The sequence below is a fragment of the Salvelinus sp. IW2-2015 genome, linkage group LG4q.1:29 (assembly GCF_002910315.2).
Source record: "Salvelinus sp. IW2-2015 linkage group LG4q.1:29, ASM291031v2, whole genome shotgun sequence".
In the NCBI taxonomy this organism is placed as follows: Eukaryota; Metazoa; Chordata; class Actinopteri; order Salmoniformes; family Salmonidae; genus Salvelinus; species Salvelinus sp. IW2-2015.
Window position 1 is genome coordinate 28,580,399 of NC_036842.1, and position 19,881 is coordinate 28,600,279.

Here is a 19,881-nt window from a genome sequence, read left to right on the forward strand (position 1 = left end):
CACACACACACACACACACACACACACACACACACACACACACACACACACACGGTAGCTTCAGGCGGTCCAGCTGGTCATGAGGAGGCTGGTACCCCAGGAGAAATAACTGTTAACACAATAAGACCTGAAGCAGCCGTGTTCTAACTGCTGCTCTCTGCTCTGATTGATTTCTCAGCCTGGCAGTCTGGTGTTGATATAACAGCTGGTCTAGTCATCTGCTTAATGTCTGATGGTTAGAAAATCAATTGAGAGTTTATTGGTCTTATACACAGTTTAGCAGGTGTTATAGCGGGTGCAGCAAAATGCTTGTGTTACTAGCTCCTAACAATGCAGTAAAATGTCAAATAATTAAAATGTATAGGGGGAAAAAGGCAAGAAATCAAGAACAGTGGGACAAATTTATTTAGCAACCCAAATAGCAGTAGCAGTAATCAAATGCAATCTATATGTCACATTGTATAATGATTGGAGACAGGCGCCGGAATACGTAATAGTGTTTTTTTTTTTCTCCACCCAAACAAAATAGAGAGGTGTAAACCTCTAAATAATACATGGGACGAGACCAGTAAAACTAGTGCACAATAACACACAGCATTGAAGCCTATACAACAGCCCAGGTACTCACACAACCAACGGACATTATAACAATATCCGACAAGGACAATGTGGAACATATATGTGCCCTCTGTTTCCCTTTGTCCCTGTCGGTTATTGTTATAATGTCCGTCTCGTCCCATGTATTATTTAGAGGTTTATACATACGTATACTACCGTTCAAAAGTTTGGGGTCACTTAGAAATGTCCTTGTTTTTGAAAGAAAAGCAAAGAAATGTAGATTGTAGACATTGTTAATGTTGTAAATGACTATCGTAGCTGGAACGGTAGTGTACACTGAGCATACCAAACTTTAGGAACATCCCTTTTTTCAGAACAGCATCAACTCGTCGTGGCATGGACTCTATAAGGTGTCGAAAGCGTGCCACAAGGATGCTGGCCCATGTTGACTCCAATGCTTCCCACAGTTGTGTCAAGTTGGCTGGATGTCCTTTGGGTGTTGGACCATTATTGATGCACATGGGAAACTGTTGAGCGTGAAAAACCAGCAGCGTTGAAGTTCTTGACTCAAACCGGTGTGGCTGAGCCTGCCAACTACTACCATACTCCGTTCAAAGGCACTTAAATGTGTTGTCTTTCCCATTCATCCTCTGAATGGCACTCCTACACAATCCATGTCTCAATTGTCTCAAGGCTTAAAAATCCATCTTTAACCTGTCTCCTCCCCTTCATCTACACTGTGTGGTGGATTTAATAAGTGACATCAATAAGGGGTCATAGCTTTCACCTGGATTCACCTGGTCAGTCTGTCATGGAAAGAGCAAATGTTCTTCATATTTTGTACACTCAGTGTATTAGAGTAAGCTATGTCAAGAATCCAATGTATTAAAATAAATATGTTGTGTGTAGAAACAGTGGAACTAAAATACAATGTACAGTAGTAGAAATATGATAAATAAAGTATTGTGAGGACATTGGATATTATGAGCAGATTCTGTGTAAAGCTAAGGAGGTTGAGCAGACTGACAGTCCACTGGTAGCTCTCATAATAAGACATTATGTGACACATGGTATTATTGTCATGTCCTTGTGTTAAAGGCTTTATACTAGTTCAAGAGAATGCATTTGTTAGTTTACAGTTCTGCTGTGCATTGGCTGATTTTCCCATGACAAACTGACCCTCTCTGGTTGAAGTTAGACTGCAGTACACACACACACACACACACACACACACACACACACACACACACACACACACAAGCTCTGCAAACCATAAGCACTGATAATCGCTACAAGACCTGGTATTGATACAGCGCTGTGTGTGTACTCCATGTGTGTGGTTGCATGTGACTGGTTTGCGTGGATTTGTAAACAATACCTGGCACACACACACACTAATCTCCTCCATCTGAGGCTCAGAGACGGACCTGTGTTTACATTAGTCAGTACTACCTTCTGTTTCATACAGAAACATTACCCTGGAGGGGGTTACTGATGTGTCACAGGACCACCTGTATGTATGTGTGTCCAACCGTGTTCTACTGTTCTCACCTCTCCATGCACTCCCCTAGGCCTGTGTGATCTCACCTTGCCTAACTACTTTCAGGAGTTTAAACATGTTCATATTGGTGATAATGATTTATAACAAGTTGAATGGCTTTGCTCTCTTCACACACACACACACACACACACACACACACACACACACACACACACACACACACACGCATACACAATGACAACAGTGCCAGTTCTATCCAAACTGCTACCCCTCGTTAACATTGGTGTGTTTAACAAGGGGACTGTTAGATGGTGAAGGATGTGAGGAGTTTGTAGTGACAGTGATGTTAGGTTCTGCTGTTAGTTCAGCATTATAACTAACAGCTCTGTTAAAGTGGTGTGTATCAAACCTGTTTACTCATTAGCAGTCACTGCAGTATGTTACAGTGGAGTGACTCAGCTTTCAGATGAGTACACACACACACACACACACACACACACACACACACACACACACACACACACAGCGTAAACTGCTCCCAACTACTGACACACTGTTTCCAAACAGGAGAGAGCTCAAAGTGTGTGAAAATGGTTCACATGTTTTGTTTGAACTTTTTGGGGGGGAGTGTTAATGGTTTGAGTGTGTGTGTGTGTGTGTGTGTGTGTGTGTGTGTGTGTTGGTGTGTGTGTGTGTGTGTGTGTGTTGTGTGTGTGTGGTGTGTGTGGTTGTGTGTGGTGTGTGTGTCATAAACTCTATATTGAAGTCCATCTCTCCCTGTGAGTGTTGCCTCCAGGGTTGATATGAGTCTCTGAGTTTTCAGGATGAGTAAACACTATGCTATACTATACTAAATGTAGTGAAAAGCTGATATAAATTTGTAAAAATGTATAAAGTTTAACCCTTTAACAAGCCAACCTGTGGTGTCGAGCGACTGTAGTCAATCACACTACTGTCTTCTGTTTGATGTAGGTCGTTCAGCAGGTGAGTGAAGCGGATGTTTGATTTGCCCCCGTTTTCCCTAACAGACACACACACACACACACACACACACACACACAACACACACACACACACACACACACACACCAACACACACACACACACACACACACACACACACACACACACACACACACACAGGTATTGAACATGCCCATGTGTTTCCAGTCCTGCCTAAACAGGCCGCCTGATACACACTTCAGTTTCCACATGGAGACCAGGCGTGTAAACCTGCTTCATTAGCCCAATGACCTGTCCCCCTCCTCCTTGAACTTGGATCTCAGTAGCATACATTCCAATGGGTTTTCATACAGACATACAGCATTGGTTTGGATCTCATAGCATACATTCCAATGGGGTTTTCATACAGACATACAGCCATTGGTTGGATCTCAGTAGCATACACCAATGGGTTTTCATACAGACATACAGCCATTGGTTTGGATCTCAGTAGCATACATTCCAATGGGGTTTCATACAGCATAGCCATTGTTTGGATCTCAGTAGCATACATTCCAATGGGGTTTTCATACAGACATACAGCCATTGGTTTGGATCTCAGTAGCATACATTCCAATGGGGTTTTCATACAGACATACAGCCATTGGTTTGGATCTCAGTAGCATACATTCCAATTGGTTTTCATACAGACATACAGCCATTGGTTTGGATCTCAGTAGCATACATTCCAATGGGGTTTCATACAGACATACAGCCATTGGTTTGGATCTCAGTAGCATACATTCCAATGGGTTTTCATACAGACATACAGCCATTGGTTTGGATCTCAGTAGCATACATTCCAATGGGTTTTCATACAGACATACAGCCATTGGTTTGGATCTCAGTAGCATACATTCCAATGGGGTTTCATACAGACATACAGCCATTGGTTTTGATCTCAGTAGCATACCATTCCAATGTGGTTTTCATACAGGACATACGCCATTGTTTGGATCTCAGTAGCATACATTCCAATGGGGTTTTCATACAGACATACAGCCATTGGTTTGGATCTCAGTAGCATACATTCCAATGTGGTTTTCATACAGGTACTGTATACAGCCATTGGTTTGGATCTCAGTAGCATCCATTCCAATGTGGTTTTCATACAGGTACTGTATACAGCCATGGTTTGAGGGAAAAAAAGAACCCAGCACACTCTCATTGCTCTGATGCAGTACATGCAATAAATACCAGTACATTGTTTTACTGCTTGGATTATACGGATGTTTTAGTGTGTGTGTTGGCAGGAGGGACCCCCGTCATCGTCCAAGGCTGCAACCAATGAGGATCAGGCTCTCCAGCGTTCTACTGATGTCAGACCTGACTCTGAAGACCTGTTTAAGGACTAAGGAGCAAATTGGGATATTCTATCACTCACTATTTTCCCTTTCTATCCTCCATCCCTTGCTTTCTCTGTCTCTCTTTCCCTCTACACAGGGGTGGCCAACACCTGGTACTAATCAGCTGCTCATCATAAGGACCTTGGCAAGCTGAATCAGGTGTAATGGCAGAGCTGGAACTAAAGCCCACTAGCTCTAGAGAAAAGGGTTGGCCACCCTTGCGCTATCCTCCATCTCTCCACCTATCAAGACGTTCTAGTTCCAGCTGTATAGATGTAACGGCAGATTTCCTCTTCTTCCTCTGAAGAGAAGGTGTAGCAGGGATCGGACCAAAATGCAGCGTGGTAAGTGTCCATGTTTTAATAGAATCAACTGAACATGACACAATACAAAATAACAAAGTGAATCTAACCGAAAACAGTCCCGTGTGGCACAAACACTGACACAGGAAACAAACACCCACAAACCAACAGTGAAAACAGGCTACCTAAATATGGTTCCCAATCAGAGACAATGAATGACAGCTGCCTCTGATTGAGAACCATATCAGGCCAAACTAGAAAACCCCACATAGAAACAGACAACATAGAAAATACCTATCCAACTCACGCCCTGACCAACAAAATAAAGACAAAAATAAATAAATAAGGTCAGAAACGTGACAATAGAGCCCCCCGACCACTCAATCCTGTGCCATCCTCTATCACTGAAATTACTGAACAGAATTACAGAGGATGTCAAATAGACTGTTAAATAGACAGAAGTGAGGAAGTGTGTTTATACCGTACCATTGTTTACCAATGGGATCATTTATAATAATGTAAGGGATATTTGTATCCTCAAGATGGAGGAACAGGAACTAAAGCTCAGGGTGCTTATTTTAAGATGATTACAGTTCTTTATGTAATGCTATATGTGTATGAAACTCTAATAAAGTGAAGGCTAATATAAAATATAACAAGGGCTGTTTTGTTCTCTAGTATGTTAACTGTGGTTTGATAATTATCTGTTTTGGGGAGGCTACACACAGACAATGATGGAAAGACAGTTATCTTATATGGCATCCTTCATATCGCATCCCGGAGGACATTGAAAACATTGCGAAATGATTACCGGTAACTTATTTTGTTGGGATTCTGCCTGGGTGCGCTACTGAGTCATTTGAACTTATGGAGCATAAATTGTTTTAGGCAATCTCTCTCTCTCTCTCTCTCTCTCTCTCTCTCTCTCTCTCTCTCTCTCTCTTTATCTCTCTCTCTCTCTCTCTCTCTCTCTCTCTCTCTCTCTCTCTCTCTGTTTTATGATACGGGGCGGTATGTAGGGTGTAGGGCATGTGCGCCCCTCCTCTAGCTGGTGACGGATAATAGTAGTGGGTGTGAGGTGGATTTGAACTTGAAGCCGGGGCAGAGTGGAGGAGACTCCTAACTGATGTCCGAGTAGACTGCGCTCTGAGGAGAGAAAGAGAGCGCTATACAGCGGGAACTAGAACGTATATTAGTCTGGTTCTGGAACTAGAATCCGGGATCTTTGGAAACTTGATCGAAAACTTAGTTGGTGGATATCTGGACCCAAGGTAGGATATTATCGTTGCTTGATTTAATTGCTTTTTTATGTATGCCTGTTGTCATTTATCATAGGCTAAGTAAGGGTAGTCTTATAATTACTTTTTAATAAACTGCCGTTTTCTCCGTCGCGTATGAGTCGATTTGCAGTGGACATTTTTGTAACAAGGCGCTTTGCTTGCTGTGATTTATCACCATATATACTGTATATCCACGGTCATTCAGAGAGAGAGGTGTTTGGGTGGTCAGGTTGAGGTTCTCACAATGATCGAGGATCTATAGCTTACAACACCTCCATTAACAGACCTCACACCAGGGGTTAGCGCTTTAATGGTCAGGCCATTTACAGTGATCGATAACATATAACCTTTTCAGCACAGCGGCTGCTGTAGACGATCGAGAGGCAAGCGAATTTATAATTTCTGTTTCAGGGACGCCTCTGAGTGGCGCGCGTCACAGTTGTCCAATTGCGCGAAGGGACATCTGGAGTGAAGTTGTCCCCATTGCCCTCAGCTTCAGCCAGGTGTGTGTGTGTTTAGCCATTTTCCACGGAGCTGCTGGAGAGATGTCCCTGCTTGTCAAAGCTGTTTTCAGTGTGTCATTTCACTGATTGTTCCAATACGACTCAACGCAGTGTCCCAACAAAGTTTTTATTACTTCCATTATCCTACTTAGTGGCTGTAGCTTTTATAGTCATGAGTCTCTTGTCCATCGGTTCCCCTGTTCCAGAGCAGCACCACTCTCTATTGTCAGACAATAGGGCTCATAGCTCTGTGTTTTGTGTTTTACCTTTAAACACCATAGTGAAGTGAAGTAGGTTGTAGTAAATTTAGCATGTAGGAATTTCAACACAAAGGCTAAACAAAAATAATCATGTAAAGTACATAGTCTACTGAAAGGCTGGTAATGGCTCACATCAACATCATTATCCCAGAAACCCCAGACCCACTCCAATTTGCATACCGCCCAAACAGATCCACAGATGATGCAATCTCTATTGCACTCCACACTGCCCTTTCCCACCTGGACAAAAGGAACACCTATGTGAGAATGCTATTCATTGACTACAGCTCAGCGTTCAACACCGTAGTACCCTCAAAGCTCATCACTAAGCTAAGGAACTTGGGACTAAACACCTCCCTCTGCAACTGGATCCTGGACTTTCTGACGGGCCGCCCCCAGGTGGTGAGGGTAGGTAGCAACACATCTGCCACGCTGATCTTCAACACTGGAGCTCCCCAGGGGTGCGTGCTCAGTCCCTCCTGTACTCCCTGTTCACCCACGACTGCATGGCCATGCACGACTCCAACACCATCATTAAGTTTGCATACGACACAACAGTGGTAGGCCTGATCACTGACAACGACGAGACAGCCTATAGGGAGGAGGTCAGAGACCTGGCCGGGTGGTGCCAGAATAACAACCTATCCCTCAACGTAACCAAGACTAAAGAGATGATTGTGGACAACAGGAAAAGGAGGACCGAGCACACCCCAATTCTTATCGATGGGGCTGTAGTGGAGCAGGTTGAGAGCTTCAAGTTCCTTGGTGTCCACATCAACAACAAACTAGAATGGTCCAAACACACCAAGACAGTCGTAAAGAGGGCATGACAACGCCTATTCCCCCTCAGGAAACTAAAAAGATTTGTCATGGGTCCTGAGATCCTCAAAAGGTTCTACAGCTGCAACATCGAGAGCATCCTGATAGGTTGCATCACTGCCTGGTACGGCAATTGCTTGGCCTCCGACCGCAAGGCACTTCAGAGGGTAGTGCGTACGGCCCAGTACATCACTGGGGCAAAGCTGCCTGCCATCCAGGACCTCTACACCAGGCAGTGTCAGAGGAAGGCCCTAAAAATTGTCAAAGACCCCAGACACCCCAGTCATAGACTGTTCTCTCTACTACCATATGGCAAGCGGTACCGGAGTGCCAAGTGTAGGACAAAAAGGCTTCTCAACAGTTTTTACCCCCAAGCCATAAGACTCCTGAACAGGTAACCAAATGGTTACCCGGACTATTTGCATTGTGTGCCCCCCCAACCCCTCTTTTACGCTGCTGCTACTCTCTGTTTATCATATATGCATAGTCACTTTAACTATACATTCATGTAAATACTACCTCAATTGGCCCGACCAACCAGTGCTCCCGCACATTGGCTAACCGGACTATCTGCATTGTGTCCCACCACCCGCCAACCCCTCTTTTTACACTACTGCTACTCTCTCTTCATCATATATGCATAGTCACTTTAACCATACCTACATGTACATACTACCTCAATAAGCCTGACTAACTGGTGTCTGTATATAGCCTTGCTACTGTTATTTTCAAATGTCTTTTTACTGTTGTTTTATTTCTTTACTTAGCCACACACACACACACACACACACACACACACACACACACACACATACCTTTTTTTTTCGCACTATTGGTTAGAGCCTGTAAGTAAGCATTTCACTGTAAGGTCTACATCTGTTGTATTCGGCGCACGTGACAAATCAGCTTTGATTTGATTACTTACATCAGCCGACAGTATGTCACTTGCTCAGACTTGGTCAATACTTAGTAGTAAAAACTGACTGTGCATAGTTGTTCCAATAGGGCCATGCAAGGTGAGGCCCCTTGAGTGTGTGCATGTGTGCACAGGTAGAGTCACTAGTTTAGGTCCCACTCTGGATTTCCCCCCTCAATCGCTACAGTTTATGTTACAGTAGGTATATACTGTATGTCATTCATGATCATTTTGATATGATGAACTCAGTGGGTATTGGTTCCACAGGTTCTATAGAGATGTTACATCTCAGGCACCTGCTCTGGCTGATGTTTCTCTGTTCTGCTTTAGCTGAAAAAGGTGAGTCTTGCTGTGTGTGTATGTGTGTGTGTGTATGCGTGTGTGTGTTTTTTCACTGACAAACTGGAAACAGGTCATTAGTTTTACACAAAAGCAGAAAGAGACATTCACGCAGCTCCATTCATCTTTCTCAATCCTCAAGACACACACACATGCACACATGGTTGGTTAAGTAACTTTCTAAATGTAATATGTTAGTTACTAGTTAACTGTCCAAAATTGTAATCATTAACGTAACGTTTGCATTACCCAAACTCAGTAACGTAATCTGATTACTTTCTGATTACTTTTCCCTTAAGATGCATTAGAAGAAGACAAAAATTATCCATCAAACACATTTGGTATCATCCTGGTGGTCAGACCGCAGACTTGCTCTGGTGGAACAAACATAAACTTGTGCATTTTTTCATTGTCATTGAGAAAACGGAAAGGTGTCATAGTGTATTTTTTTCTGCAAAAATTCTTTCTGAATTTAAAAGTAATCCAAGAAGTAATCATCTAGTTTTTCAAAAGTATCTGTAATCTAGTACTGAGATGTAAAAAAAAAAAAAAAGGGTTATTAAACAACTAATTGACCAACTTTAGTTCGTTTTTTGTGAGTCCAACGCACCGTTTCTCTAGAGAGAAATAAAATAATTCACGAGAGAAATCAAGTCAAGAACTGTAATGTCTTTAGTCATACTATTTAGCTAGCCTGCCTAAGTATGCTGCAGAGCTGTATGACATAATCCTTTGACAAAGACAATGGAATATGTTTTATATGTTTGCAATTGAAAGTTCACAATTCTTGGCTGTGAAATTTCCATTAAAAAGCTCTAAAATCATTTTAATGTAACTATTTCAGAATACTATTTCAGAATACATTTAATGTTGAAAAAAAAGAAAAAAGCACTACTGTAATCTGATGACAGTTAGATTTTTGTAATCAGTTTACATGTAATCAATTACTCTCCAACCCTGCACACACATGTTTCCAGTTACTGTACCTACATCTGGGGTTGGATTAATCACACTGTAAGCCATCCGCACCACATACAGCCCTCCACTAAACCCATTCACAAACTAAACCCATTCACAAACTAAACGCATTCACAAACTAAACGCATTCACAAACTAAACCCATTCACAAACTAAACCCATTCACAAACTAAACCCATTCACAAACTAAACCCATTCAACCAAACTAAACGCATTTCACAAAACTAAACCCATTCACAAACTAAACCCATTCACAAACTAAACCCATTCACAAACTAAACCCATTCACAAACTAAACCCATTCACAAACTAAACACATTCACAAACTAAACACATTCACAAACTAAAACCATTCACAAACTAAACACATTCACAAACTAAAACCATTCTCTGTGTATCTGTCTGCTCTTTGTCATTTAGTGACTTGCAGGCGATCTGTCCTGAATTACACCCATCCACCCTGTGTGCTATCTGACCTGATATAACTGTACATGCTCATTCTGTAGTCATTTGAACTATTAACCCCTGACCTAGACCCTCACTTTATGACCTTTAACCCGACCCCTAGCCATGACCCCAAACCTCATATACTTGCTCATCAGTTTTGATAATATAGACACTTGTGTCCTTACTTGAATGGCTAGATAGTAACTCCCTCTTTCTCTGTCTTTAGATCCATCATGGAGGATGACGGTAGAGAAGGCTGCCCCCGTTAGTGGTTCGTTGGCTGGCAGGGTGGTGCTACCATGCCACTTCTCCATCACCCCCACCACACACACCCCCACACTCACCCCTAGCACCCAGGGCCCAGAGGACCAGCTGAGGATCAAGTGGAGCAAGCTGGAGGGAGATGGGGAGCGTGTGGTGCTGGTGGCCCATGGAGGAGTGATCAAGGTGGGGCAGGAGTACAAGGGAAGGGTGTCTGTGCCCAGCCACCCCCAGGCAGTAGGGGATGCCTCGCTGATCGTTGTCCACCTGAGAGCTAGCGACGCTGGGCTCTATCGCTGCGAAGTCATGCATGGGATGGAGGACACCCAGGATACTGTTCATCTCAATGTCAGTGGTGAGTGGACACACACACGGTAGCAGGCACACACAGTAGCACACACTCACACACACATTTCGCCCATTAGAATGTGTAAATAACATAATATACGCCATTTAGCAGAATCTTTTATCCAAAGCGACTTACAGTCATGCGGCATACATTTTACGTAGGGGTGGTCCATGCGCTTTTGTCATTAGTTCCAGTAGTTGTTGGGTAATATAAATAATGTGAAACTCCCTAATACTAACTGTTTCCTGTTATTCCCACTCAGACATGCTGGTCCATAGGGAGCCTTAAGTTAGTCTGTAAAGGTGCCACGGTGTGGTCATGTATCAGCCTTATTATGGTGGAATAGTGCAGTTAGCTTTCTTGGACAGCAGAGCTGAGCAGCAGGCCAAGTCATCATCGCTAGACTGAGGAAGTAACTGGCAGACAGTGGTGTTGTAGGACTCCAGGAGGGGGATGGTCTTGTACATCTTGAGACCTGAAGACTGGTGTTAGTGACTCAGCTTCATCATTACCTGCTCAGATGTCAGGAGATTCAGACTGGGGCTGTGATGTGTGAGGCAGAGCAGATGGCTGGCTGAAACATTTAGCAGGTCTGCATACGTAGATGGAGAAATATTATTGTGTATCCTGCCCTGGGAGTACTGCTATGTTACTCTGGTTGTAACACATTACCTCATGCTGGGTCTGATCTGTGCAGACCTACAGAGCTGGTGTAGGTCTTCTGAGGATAAGGTAGAGGTGGTCTGCTCTTTGGTCTCCTCTGCCCAAGGACACTAAGAGAGGGAGAGAGACTGAGAGTACTCCTGAGAAATTAACCTAGAAATGTATCCCTCATCTGACAAATTCATCAGTAGTCTACAGTAGCTAATATCACCATGTTTCACAGCACGGCAGTCAAGTGTCCATTAGCTGTGCCAGAGTAAACAAAACCACAGATTGTCTGCAGGTCTCCCTCTCTGAGTCTTTCTGGGTAGCATGCTGATGTCAGCTGGCTCTACACCTGTAGTGTTGTTCACTAAACATACAAACCTGTGTTCCAAATATTCTGCTCTGATAGATTTGTCCTATACATTGTGTTATGTAGCTCATTTTGGGGGGTGGTGGGGGTTACAATGTACTACTGTGTGTGGCGTTCAAGCTGGCTATCTTTCAAAAGGAGAGACCCCCTAAATAGCCCAGATTATCATAGATTCCACATTAGAGATGAACAACAGCCTGTTGATATAGTACAGCCTTTGTGTGTAGATACAGCCCCTGTTCAGTCTCTGTTCACTAGGCAACAGACAGAGACTGCTCTATCAGACTAACAACTGTCCTTTTACTGCACGTCAATCTACTCAGTCGACTCTATAACTGGAGCCAGCTTCCTAGAGGGAAAAATAATCAACTCTTATGAACTTGGAAAATAGGGGTCTGATTCCTCTGCAGAATGGTACTCGTGTTACTTGGTTGTCGCAGTTTCCTTATTTGAATGCACTTTTTGTACAGTAAGTGGATCTGGATAACAGTGGATCCAAAACTACACACACACACACACACATCACTCACCACACACACACACACACACACACACACACACACACACACACACACACACACACACACAGCACACACACACACACACCACACCACACACACACACACTCCACACACACCCACGACCTCCTGTCTCTGTCTCTCCAGGTGTGGTGTTTCACTACAGGTCTAGCTCTAGTCGTTACACCTTGTCCTTCCCTGGGGCCATTGACGCGTGTCTCGCTGCCGGGGCCACCATCGCTACAGCCGAACAGCTGACCGCCGCCTTCGAGGACGGACTGGACCAGTGTGACGCCGGCTGGATAGCCGACCAGACTGTCAGGTGTGTGTGTTACCTGAGCTCTCAACTGATATACCCATCTCAGGGATACCTCCATCCTGTCAGAGTTTGTATTGAAGACTACATTTCCCATGCTCCCTCTCTCTTCCCTGCAGATACCCAATCACGAAGCCCCGTCCTGGTTGCATGGGCGATATGAAGCACAGACCTGGGATCAGGACGTATGGGCTCAGAGACCCTAAAGAGACCTATGACGTCTACTGCTATGTAGACAAACTACACGGTGAGGGAGTGTTATTGTTGGTGTTTCATGATAGTGAGCTAAAGCTATGTTAGCGTGCCTCTTTGGGTAAAGTGTGTGTATATCTCCCCTGTACTGTAGGTGAGGTGTTCTACGCTCTTGTCAGCTACAAGCTGACCCTTCGCCAGGCCAAGCATGAGTGTGAGAGGCAGGGGGCGGTGCTCGCCTCCCCTGGTAACCTGTTCGCCGCGTGGCGTGGAGGACTGGATCGCTGTGATTACGGCTGGCTGTCAGACGGCAGCGCCCGCTACCCCATCTCCGTCCCCAGGCCCCAGTGTGGAGGAGGGCTGCTGGGGGTCCGGACCCTGTACCGATTCCCTGACCAGTCAGGCTTTCCCAACCCTATTGACAGACATGGAGCTTTCTGTTTCAAGGGTAAGACTACTGTAATACTATTACCACCACTGTTACTGAAGCTGCTGTCGCTGCTGCTAAGAAAATGATGACAATGGCAATTACATTTATGCTGATGAGGATAGGAAGGAAGAGGAGGAGGACGAGGATGAGGAGGGAGAAAGTGAAGAGGAGGAGGATAATGAGAGAGAGAGAGAGAGAGAGAGAGAGAGAGAGAGAGAAAAGACAAGAGAAAAAGTGAGAGAGTTGATCCTCTATTGTAGTAACAGACAGGCAGACTTGGCAGGGGAGTATCACCAGGGGTATTTATGCAGCTTGAGTTTCTCTCAGGCTCAATGAGTTATGACCCGTCCTGTGTGAGGAAGAACTCTCACCCTGTTTTCACTTCCTGCTGAGGGTTGTCTAAATGGCCAAGCCTGGGGGGACAGATCACATCTCAGTAGAGAGAGCAAGGAGGGGATGGGGAGAGAGAAAGTGAGGTATGGAGGGAATGAGGGAGGAGTAGAATGAGAAAGAGTGAGAGAGACAAAAAGGGGGGAGAGGAGGAGGGCAGTGTTAGGTGAAAGTCCTTTTACAGCAAAAGACTTAAGAAATATGCATGTAACTCACATTTATTCCTACATCTCCGGTTGATATCAATGCATGATTTATGTAATAGTTAACGTTACGGGCATGTGTTCTACGTTAGGATCTGGCCCACAAAGTGTTTAAAGCTTTTATTGTGTTATCATGTTGGACATGTCTGTTTACGCACTGAGCGTTTACTTTATATCACATCTGGAAAGACAACGGCCCGCTCCCTTCCTCTCCCAGACCTACTGTATCACCCCATACTCCCAGACTTACTGTATCACCCCATACTCCCAGACTTACTGTATCACCCCATACTCCCAGACTTACTGTATCACCCCATACTCGCCAGACCTTACTGTATCACCCCATACTCCAGACTTAACTGTATCACCCCATAGCTCTCCAGGACCCTACTGGTATCAACCCATACTCCCAGACCTACTGTATCCCATATCCCAGACTTACTGTATCACCCCAGTACTCCCAGACCTACTTGTAATCACCCCATACCCTTCCCAGACTTACTGTATCACCCCATACTCCCAGACCTACTGTATCACCCCATAACTCCCGAGAACCCCTACTTATCACACCATACTCCCAGACTTACTGGTATCACCCCAATACTCCAGACCTAATGTATCACCCATACCTCCCAGACTTACTGTAATCACCCCATCCTCCAGACTTACTGTAATCACCCCATACTCCCAGACTTTACTGTATCCCCCCAACTCCCAGACTTACTTGTATCACCCCAATACTCCAGACTTACTGTATCACCCCATACTCCCAGACCTAACTGGTATCCAATCATACTCCAGACTTACTGTATCTACCATACTCAAGAATTACTGTATGCACCCCATACTCCAGAACTCTACTGTATCACCCATACCCCCAGACTTACTGTATCACCCATACTCATTCGCACCCATAAGCAGCGTACTCGTATCACCGCATACTCCCAGACCTACTTGTATCACCACATACTCCCAGACTTACTGTATACCCCATACTCCAGACTTCTGTATACCCCATAATCCAGCCAAGTAAACCTTGTCTAGTTACATACCACACTGCTATCCATACGTACTCTCAACTCACTACTGTATCACCCATACTCCCAGACCTTATGTTTGCACCGTCCATACTCCCAGACTTACTGTATCACCCCATCTCCCAGAACTTACTGTTATACCTCCATACTCCCAGATTTACTGTATCACCCATACCCTGCTTACTGTATACAAACCAACTCCACCTTGACCTACCTCGTATAACCATTACCCCAGCACCCTACTGTCTCACCCCTACTCCCCAGACCTAACTGCTAATCACCACCCCCATACTCTCTAGACTTACTGTATCACCCATACTCTATGACTCTCATGTATCACCCTATACTCAGATACTGTATGACCCCATACTCCCAGCCTAGCTGTACACCTTATCCTCTACTGACACATACCCAAACTACTTGGATCACTCCATACTCCCCGATACTGATTAACTGTATCACCCACATACTCAGACCTCAAATGATCACCCCATACTCCAGACTTAACTGTATACCCATATTCACAATACTGTATCACCACTAAACTCCCAGACTACTGTTCACCCATACTCCAGACTTACTGTATCAGCCCTACTCCAGCTAACATGTATCACCCATACATCCAGAACTATGTCTGTATCACCATACTCCCAAGACTTCGATCACCCATATTCCAGACCTCAACCGCAACTCCCAATACCTCCAGTCTACTGTAATCACGCGCAATACTCTCTGTCTTAGACTGTTATCACCCCACATACTCCTAGACTTACCTGTATTCACCCCATAGTCTTAGCGCTTACTGTACTCAGCCCATACTTCCTGCCTTACTGTTCACCCCATACTCCCAACCTATGTATCACCCATTACTCCCAACATTATGATAGTCAGCCCATACTCCCAGACTATGTATCACCCCGTCATACTCCTTGCCTTACCTGCTATCGCGCCGCTTATTATACCACTACTCCATTACTGTATTCCCATACTAGACTTACTGTATACCCATACTCCCCGGATAACTGATACGCCAACCAGACCTACTGTATCACCCATATCAGACTTACTGTATCACACCATCTATTCTGACAACATTCTCGACTAACTGTATCACTTCTAGACTACTTCCCCATACTCCGGACTTACTGTATCACCGGCCATACTCCGACAACGACAACCATTACTCGCTACTGATCACCTCATACTCTCTGCTTATCTGTATCACCATACTCCAACTTCTGTATCACTCCATCTCTCTTGGCTCTATGTATCACCCATACTCTCTTGGCTACTGTATCACCCATACTTCTGCCTTACTCGTATCACCCAATACTCTCTGCTGTTACTGTATCACCCAATCTCTTGCCTTACTGTTCACCCATACTCTCTGCCTTACTGTATCAATACTACTGGACCTATTCTCCACACTTATCCCCTAGCTTCTGCCGCTTCTTGTATCACCCCATACTCTCTGTGCTTAACTGTATCACTCATAATCTAGCGTTATGTATCTACATACTCCTCTGCCTATGTATCACCCATACTCCCTGCTTCCGTATCACCCATACTCCAAGATCTTCTGTAATCACCCAATACCATTACTGCAGTCACCACCTCGTCACTCTCTCTCTAGCTTACTGTATTCTCCAACCTCTCCATGCTATCATCTACTCTACTGCAGATCACAACTCTACACTCTTCTACCTTCACTGCAGTCTCCAACCTCTCCATCCTCTCTACCTTACTGCAGTCTCCAACCTCTTCCATCCTCTCTCTACTATGGCAGTCTCTCAACCTCTCCATCCTCTCTCTACCTTTACTGCCAGTTCCAACCCTCTCCATCCTCTCTCTACTTACTTAAGTCTCCAACCTCCCATCCTTCTCTACACTTACTGCAGTCTCCAACCTCTCCATCCTCTCTCTACTACTGGTAGTCCCTCTAACCTGTCATCCTTCTTTCTTAACCTTACTGCAGTCTTCCAACCTCTCCATCCCTCTCCTCTACCTTACCTGCAGTCTCCAACCTCATCCCTCTCCATCCTCTCTCTACCTTACTTGCATCTCCACTCTCGTTCCATCCTCTCTCTAACCTTACTGCACAGTCCACGCAACCTCTCCATCCTCTCTTCTTCCTAACCTTACTTGTAAGTCTCCAACCTCTCCAAATCCTCCTCTTCTACCTTCTGTCGCATGTCCTCCAACCTCGTCTCATCCTTTCTTCTAATCTCTCGTAAACCTTACTGTGTCTCCAAACTCTTCCATGCCTCACTCGCAGTATCCCTCCCTTAATCTGCAGATGTCCTGCAAAAACATCTCCTTCCTTCTTCTAATAAATTCTATTAACGTTGCCCGGGCGTTGTTCTGGCGTCTCCATAAACCCACTCGTGTACTCCGCTATCCCATTATTTCTGCCTTACTGCAGTCCTCCAATCTTCCAGCCTCCCCTTTTGTCCGCTTCCCTGCCATAAACTGCCAGTCTCACAAGACCTCGCCCTACTCTTCACCCTCTTCCCTACCTACAGTCATCCAACTTTTCCATGGCTTGATTTAAGCCCAATGTCTCCCACATGGTTGGTTAGGGCCAATTCCTTTAAGCGTCAGGGCTTAAAAGACTGGGATTCTCTGGCTCGAAACATGGCTTCTGATTTGTTGGGTCAACCGTAGAAAACCTTTAAACTGTAGGGAGTCGGTGCCACAGCAGAGACAGTTACAGTTAGAACAGTTTTTGTGTGGGTGCAAAGGTGGAATGAGTTCTGGCAGAGAAATAGGGCTCTGGTTAACTATATCTCATCTCTCTCCGTTCTGACACATTTGGGGGCTGGTGTTTTTTACCGAGGGGAACACCAACTCATGCTTTCTAGAGGACAGAAAGGACAAAGAGTCTAATGTCGACCAAGTATATACACTAACAAGGCTTGGGGGGGCCCCTTTGCCCAAGAAGAGAGAGGTGAGGGACGAAGGAGAAAATAAAGGAAATACAGAGGAGGGAGAGAAGAGAGATAACTGCGTTCGGAAGGAGCGAGCAGGCAATAAGTCCTATCTTTAACTTTGCCCAGGAGTACATTATCAGCATATGACCATCATCATCATCAGATAGATTTAACGCACTGCCAAAAAACCTTCTTTTTCCCTCAGGAACAAAATATTATGATTGCAATCTAGAAAACTGGTTCTAAAATATACCAGAAAATGAAATCCATGACATAATTCCCACCTGAAAACAGTAAACAGGTCTCTGACAGTGTTGAAGTGATTTATAACAGTCAAACTGTACAGTATATGTGAGCTGCCTCATGCACAGTGGACCGTGACATTATGCTAATAGGGGACAAAGGGACAAACAGCTGCGCCTCCAGCCAAACCCAGATATGGCCTGCTGGCCCAGTCGCCAACACAATGACACAGACCTGGGGGGCTGGAGCTAAGCCAGAGCTGGGTCCCCTCAACAGTGTGAGTGAGAAGCTTACTAACTCACTGAGGGTCTCTGCCTCAGAGTAATGGGCAGCTATAATCGCCACAACACTCACACGAGAGAGAGAGAAGAGGGAGGTGGGGGTGAGAAGGACATAAAGTGATGGAGAGGAGGGATTGAAGGCTGAGAGAGAGAGAGGGCAAAGAGAAAACGTAATTTGGGGAAGGAGAAGAGAGGGAGCGAGAAGGGTTAAGGGGGGGTCCCCTGCCCTTCCAATCTATAAATGGCCTCAAACATTGGAGGAGGAGTGGGGTGCTGAATGGAATATAATACTTACGGTGTGTCAATAGGTTTAAACATGGTTGCTGCCCGTGTTGTGTGTGTGTGTTGTGTGTGTGTGTGGTTGGTGTGTGTGTGTTGGGTTGTGTGTGTGTGGGTGTGTGTGGTGTGTGTGTGTGTGTGATTGTGTGTGTGTGTGTGTGTGTGTGTGTGTGTGTGTGTGTGTGTGTGTGGTGTGTGTGTGTGTGTGCTTATGGAAAGAATCTCTCAAAGGGAAAAAGGAGTGAGAGGTGTACAGTTGGTTGGTAAACAGCATCGGCTTTTTGGCACGAAGTTTCAGACACCATGGCTGTCTAGAAAACACAGACCGTCCTGGCAGTTAGAGAGAGAGAGGTTATTATCTGAATACTGACAATACCAACTTGGCGACATCGCACTGCACTGACATGATAAACATGATTTCAGGTTCTTGACGCGCTGACGTCTTCCTTTAAAAATAAAACTCATGAGTTGGGATTGCCATTTTAACAGCTGTGCATGTGATGACACGGTTGTGATTCTGAACATAACACCTGTTTAGCATTCTGCCTGTTAACCAGATGAGAATTCTGTTAGTTTTTTTATTTAGTATGCAGCAGCATCGAACACTGAGCCCAGATCTTGACGCCGATGGATATCATCTGATATTCTGCCCCATCTAACCTCATTGACCCCAATGGTTCATTGCTGGAACATTTATGTACCAGATTGATGTTATAGCAGTGGGGGGTTATATGTTCCTGTAAGGTGTTGTGACAAGCTAGCATTCTCCGCGTCTCTTGGTGCTCTGCGGGAAGGAACCCGAGACCACGTCTCTGGACCTGTGGACGACACAAGACGCTTCGCGAGGACAGACACAGCTACCAGACAACCTGATGCCATCTACCAACACAGGCAGAACTGACCCAACAGTTACAGACCCTGATTCACTACCACGAACTGACCACACGTTACAGTACCCAACTCCACAACAGCCAGAACTGACACACACAGTTCAGACAGAAACTCAATCAGCCAGAACTGCCCCACACAGTTACAGACCCTATTTCACAGCCAGAACTGACCACACAGTTTACGGAAGAACTTCACTTTCAGCCAGAACTGACCCACCAAGTTACGCCGCCCACCCACCCACTCACTAAAACAGCCAGAACCTTCTGACACAGACAGTTAAACCACAGACCCC

General features: G+C 45.0%; 1 protein-coding gene across 1 annotated transcript in view; it reads left to right on the top strand.

Moving 5' to 3' along the window:
* The first annotated feature begins 5,812 nt into the window (after positions 1-5,812).
* LOC111960883 (brevican core protein-like) overlaps positions 5,813-19,881 on the top strand; it is a 39,404-nt gene continuing 25,335 nt past the window's right edge. Inside the window, exons 1-6 of the mRNA XM_023983049.2 lie at positions 5,813-5,980; positions 8,755-8,826; positions 10,478-10,867; positions 12,545-12,719; positions 12,833-12,960; positions 13,060-13,353. Coding sequence (XP_023838817.1) covers positions 8,766-8,826; positions 10,478-10,867; positions 12,545-12,719; positions 12,833-12,960; positions 13,060-13,353 — 1,048 coding nt within the window. The 5' untranslated portion in view covers positions 5,813-5,980; positions 8,755-8,765. The remainder of the gene's footprint in view (positions 5,981-8,754; positions 8,827-10,477; positions 10,868-12,544; positions 12,720-12,832; positions 12,961-13,059; positions 13,354-19,881) is intronic.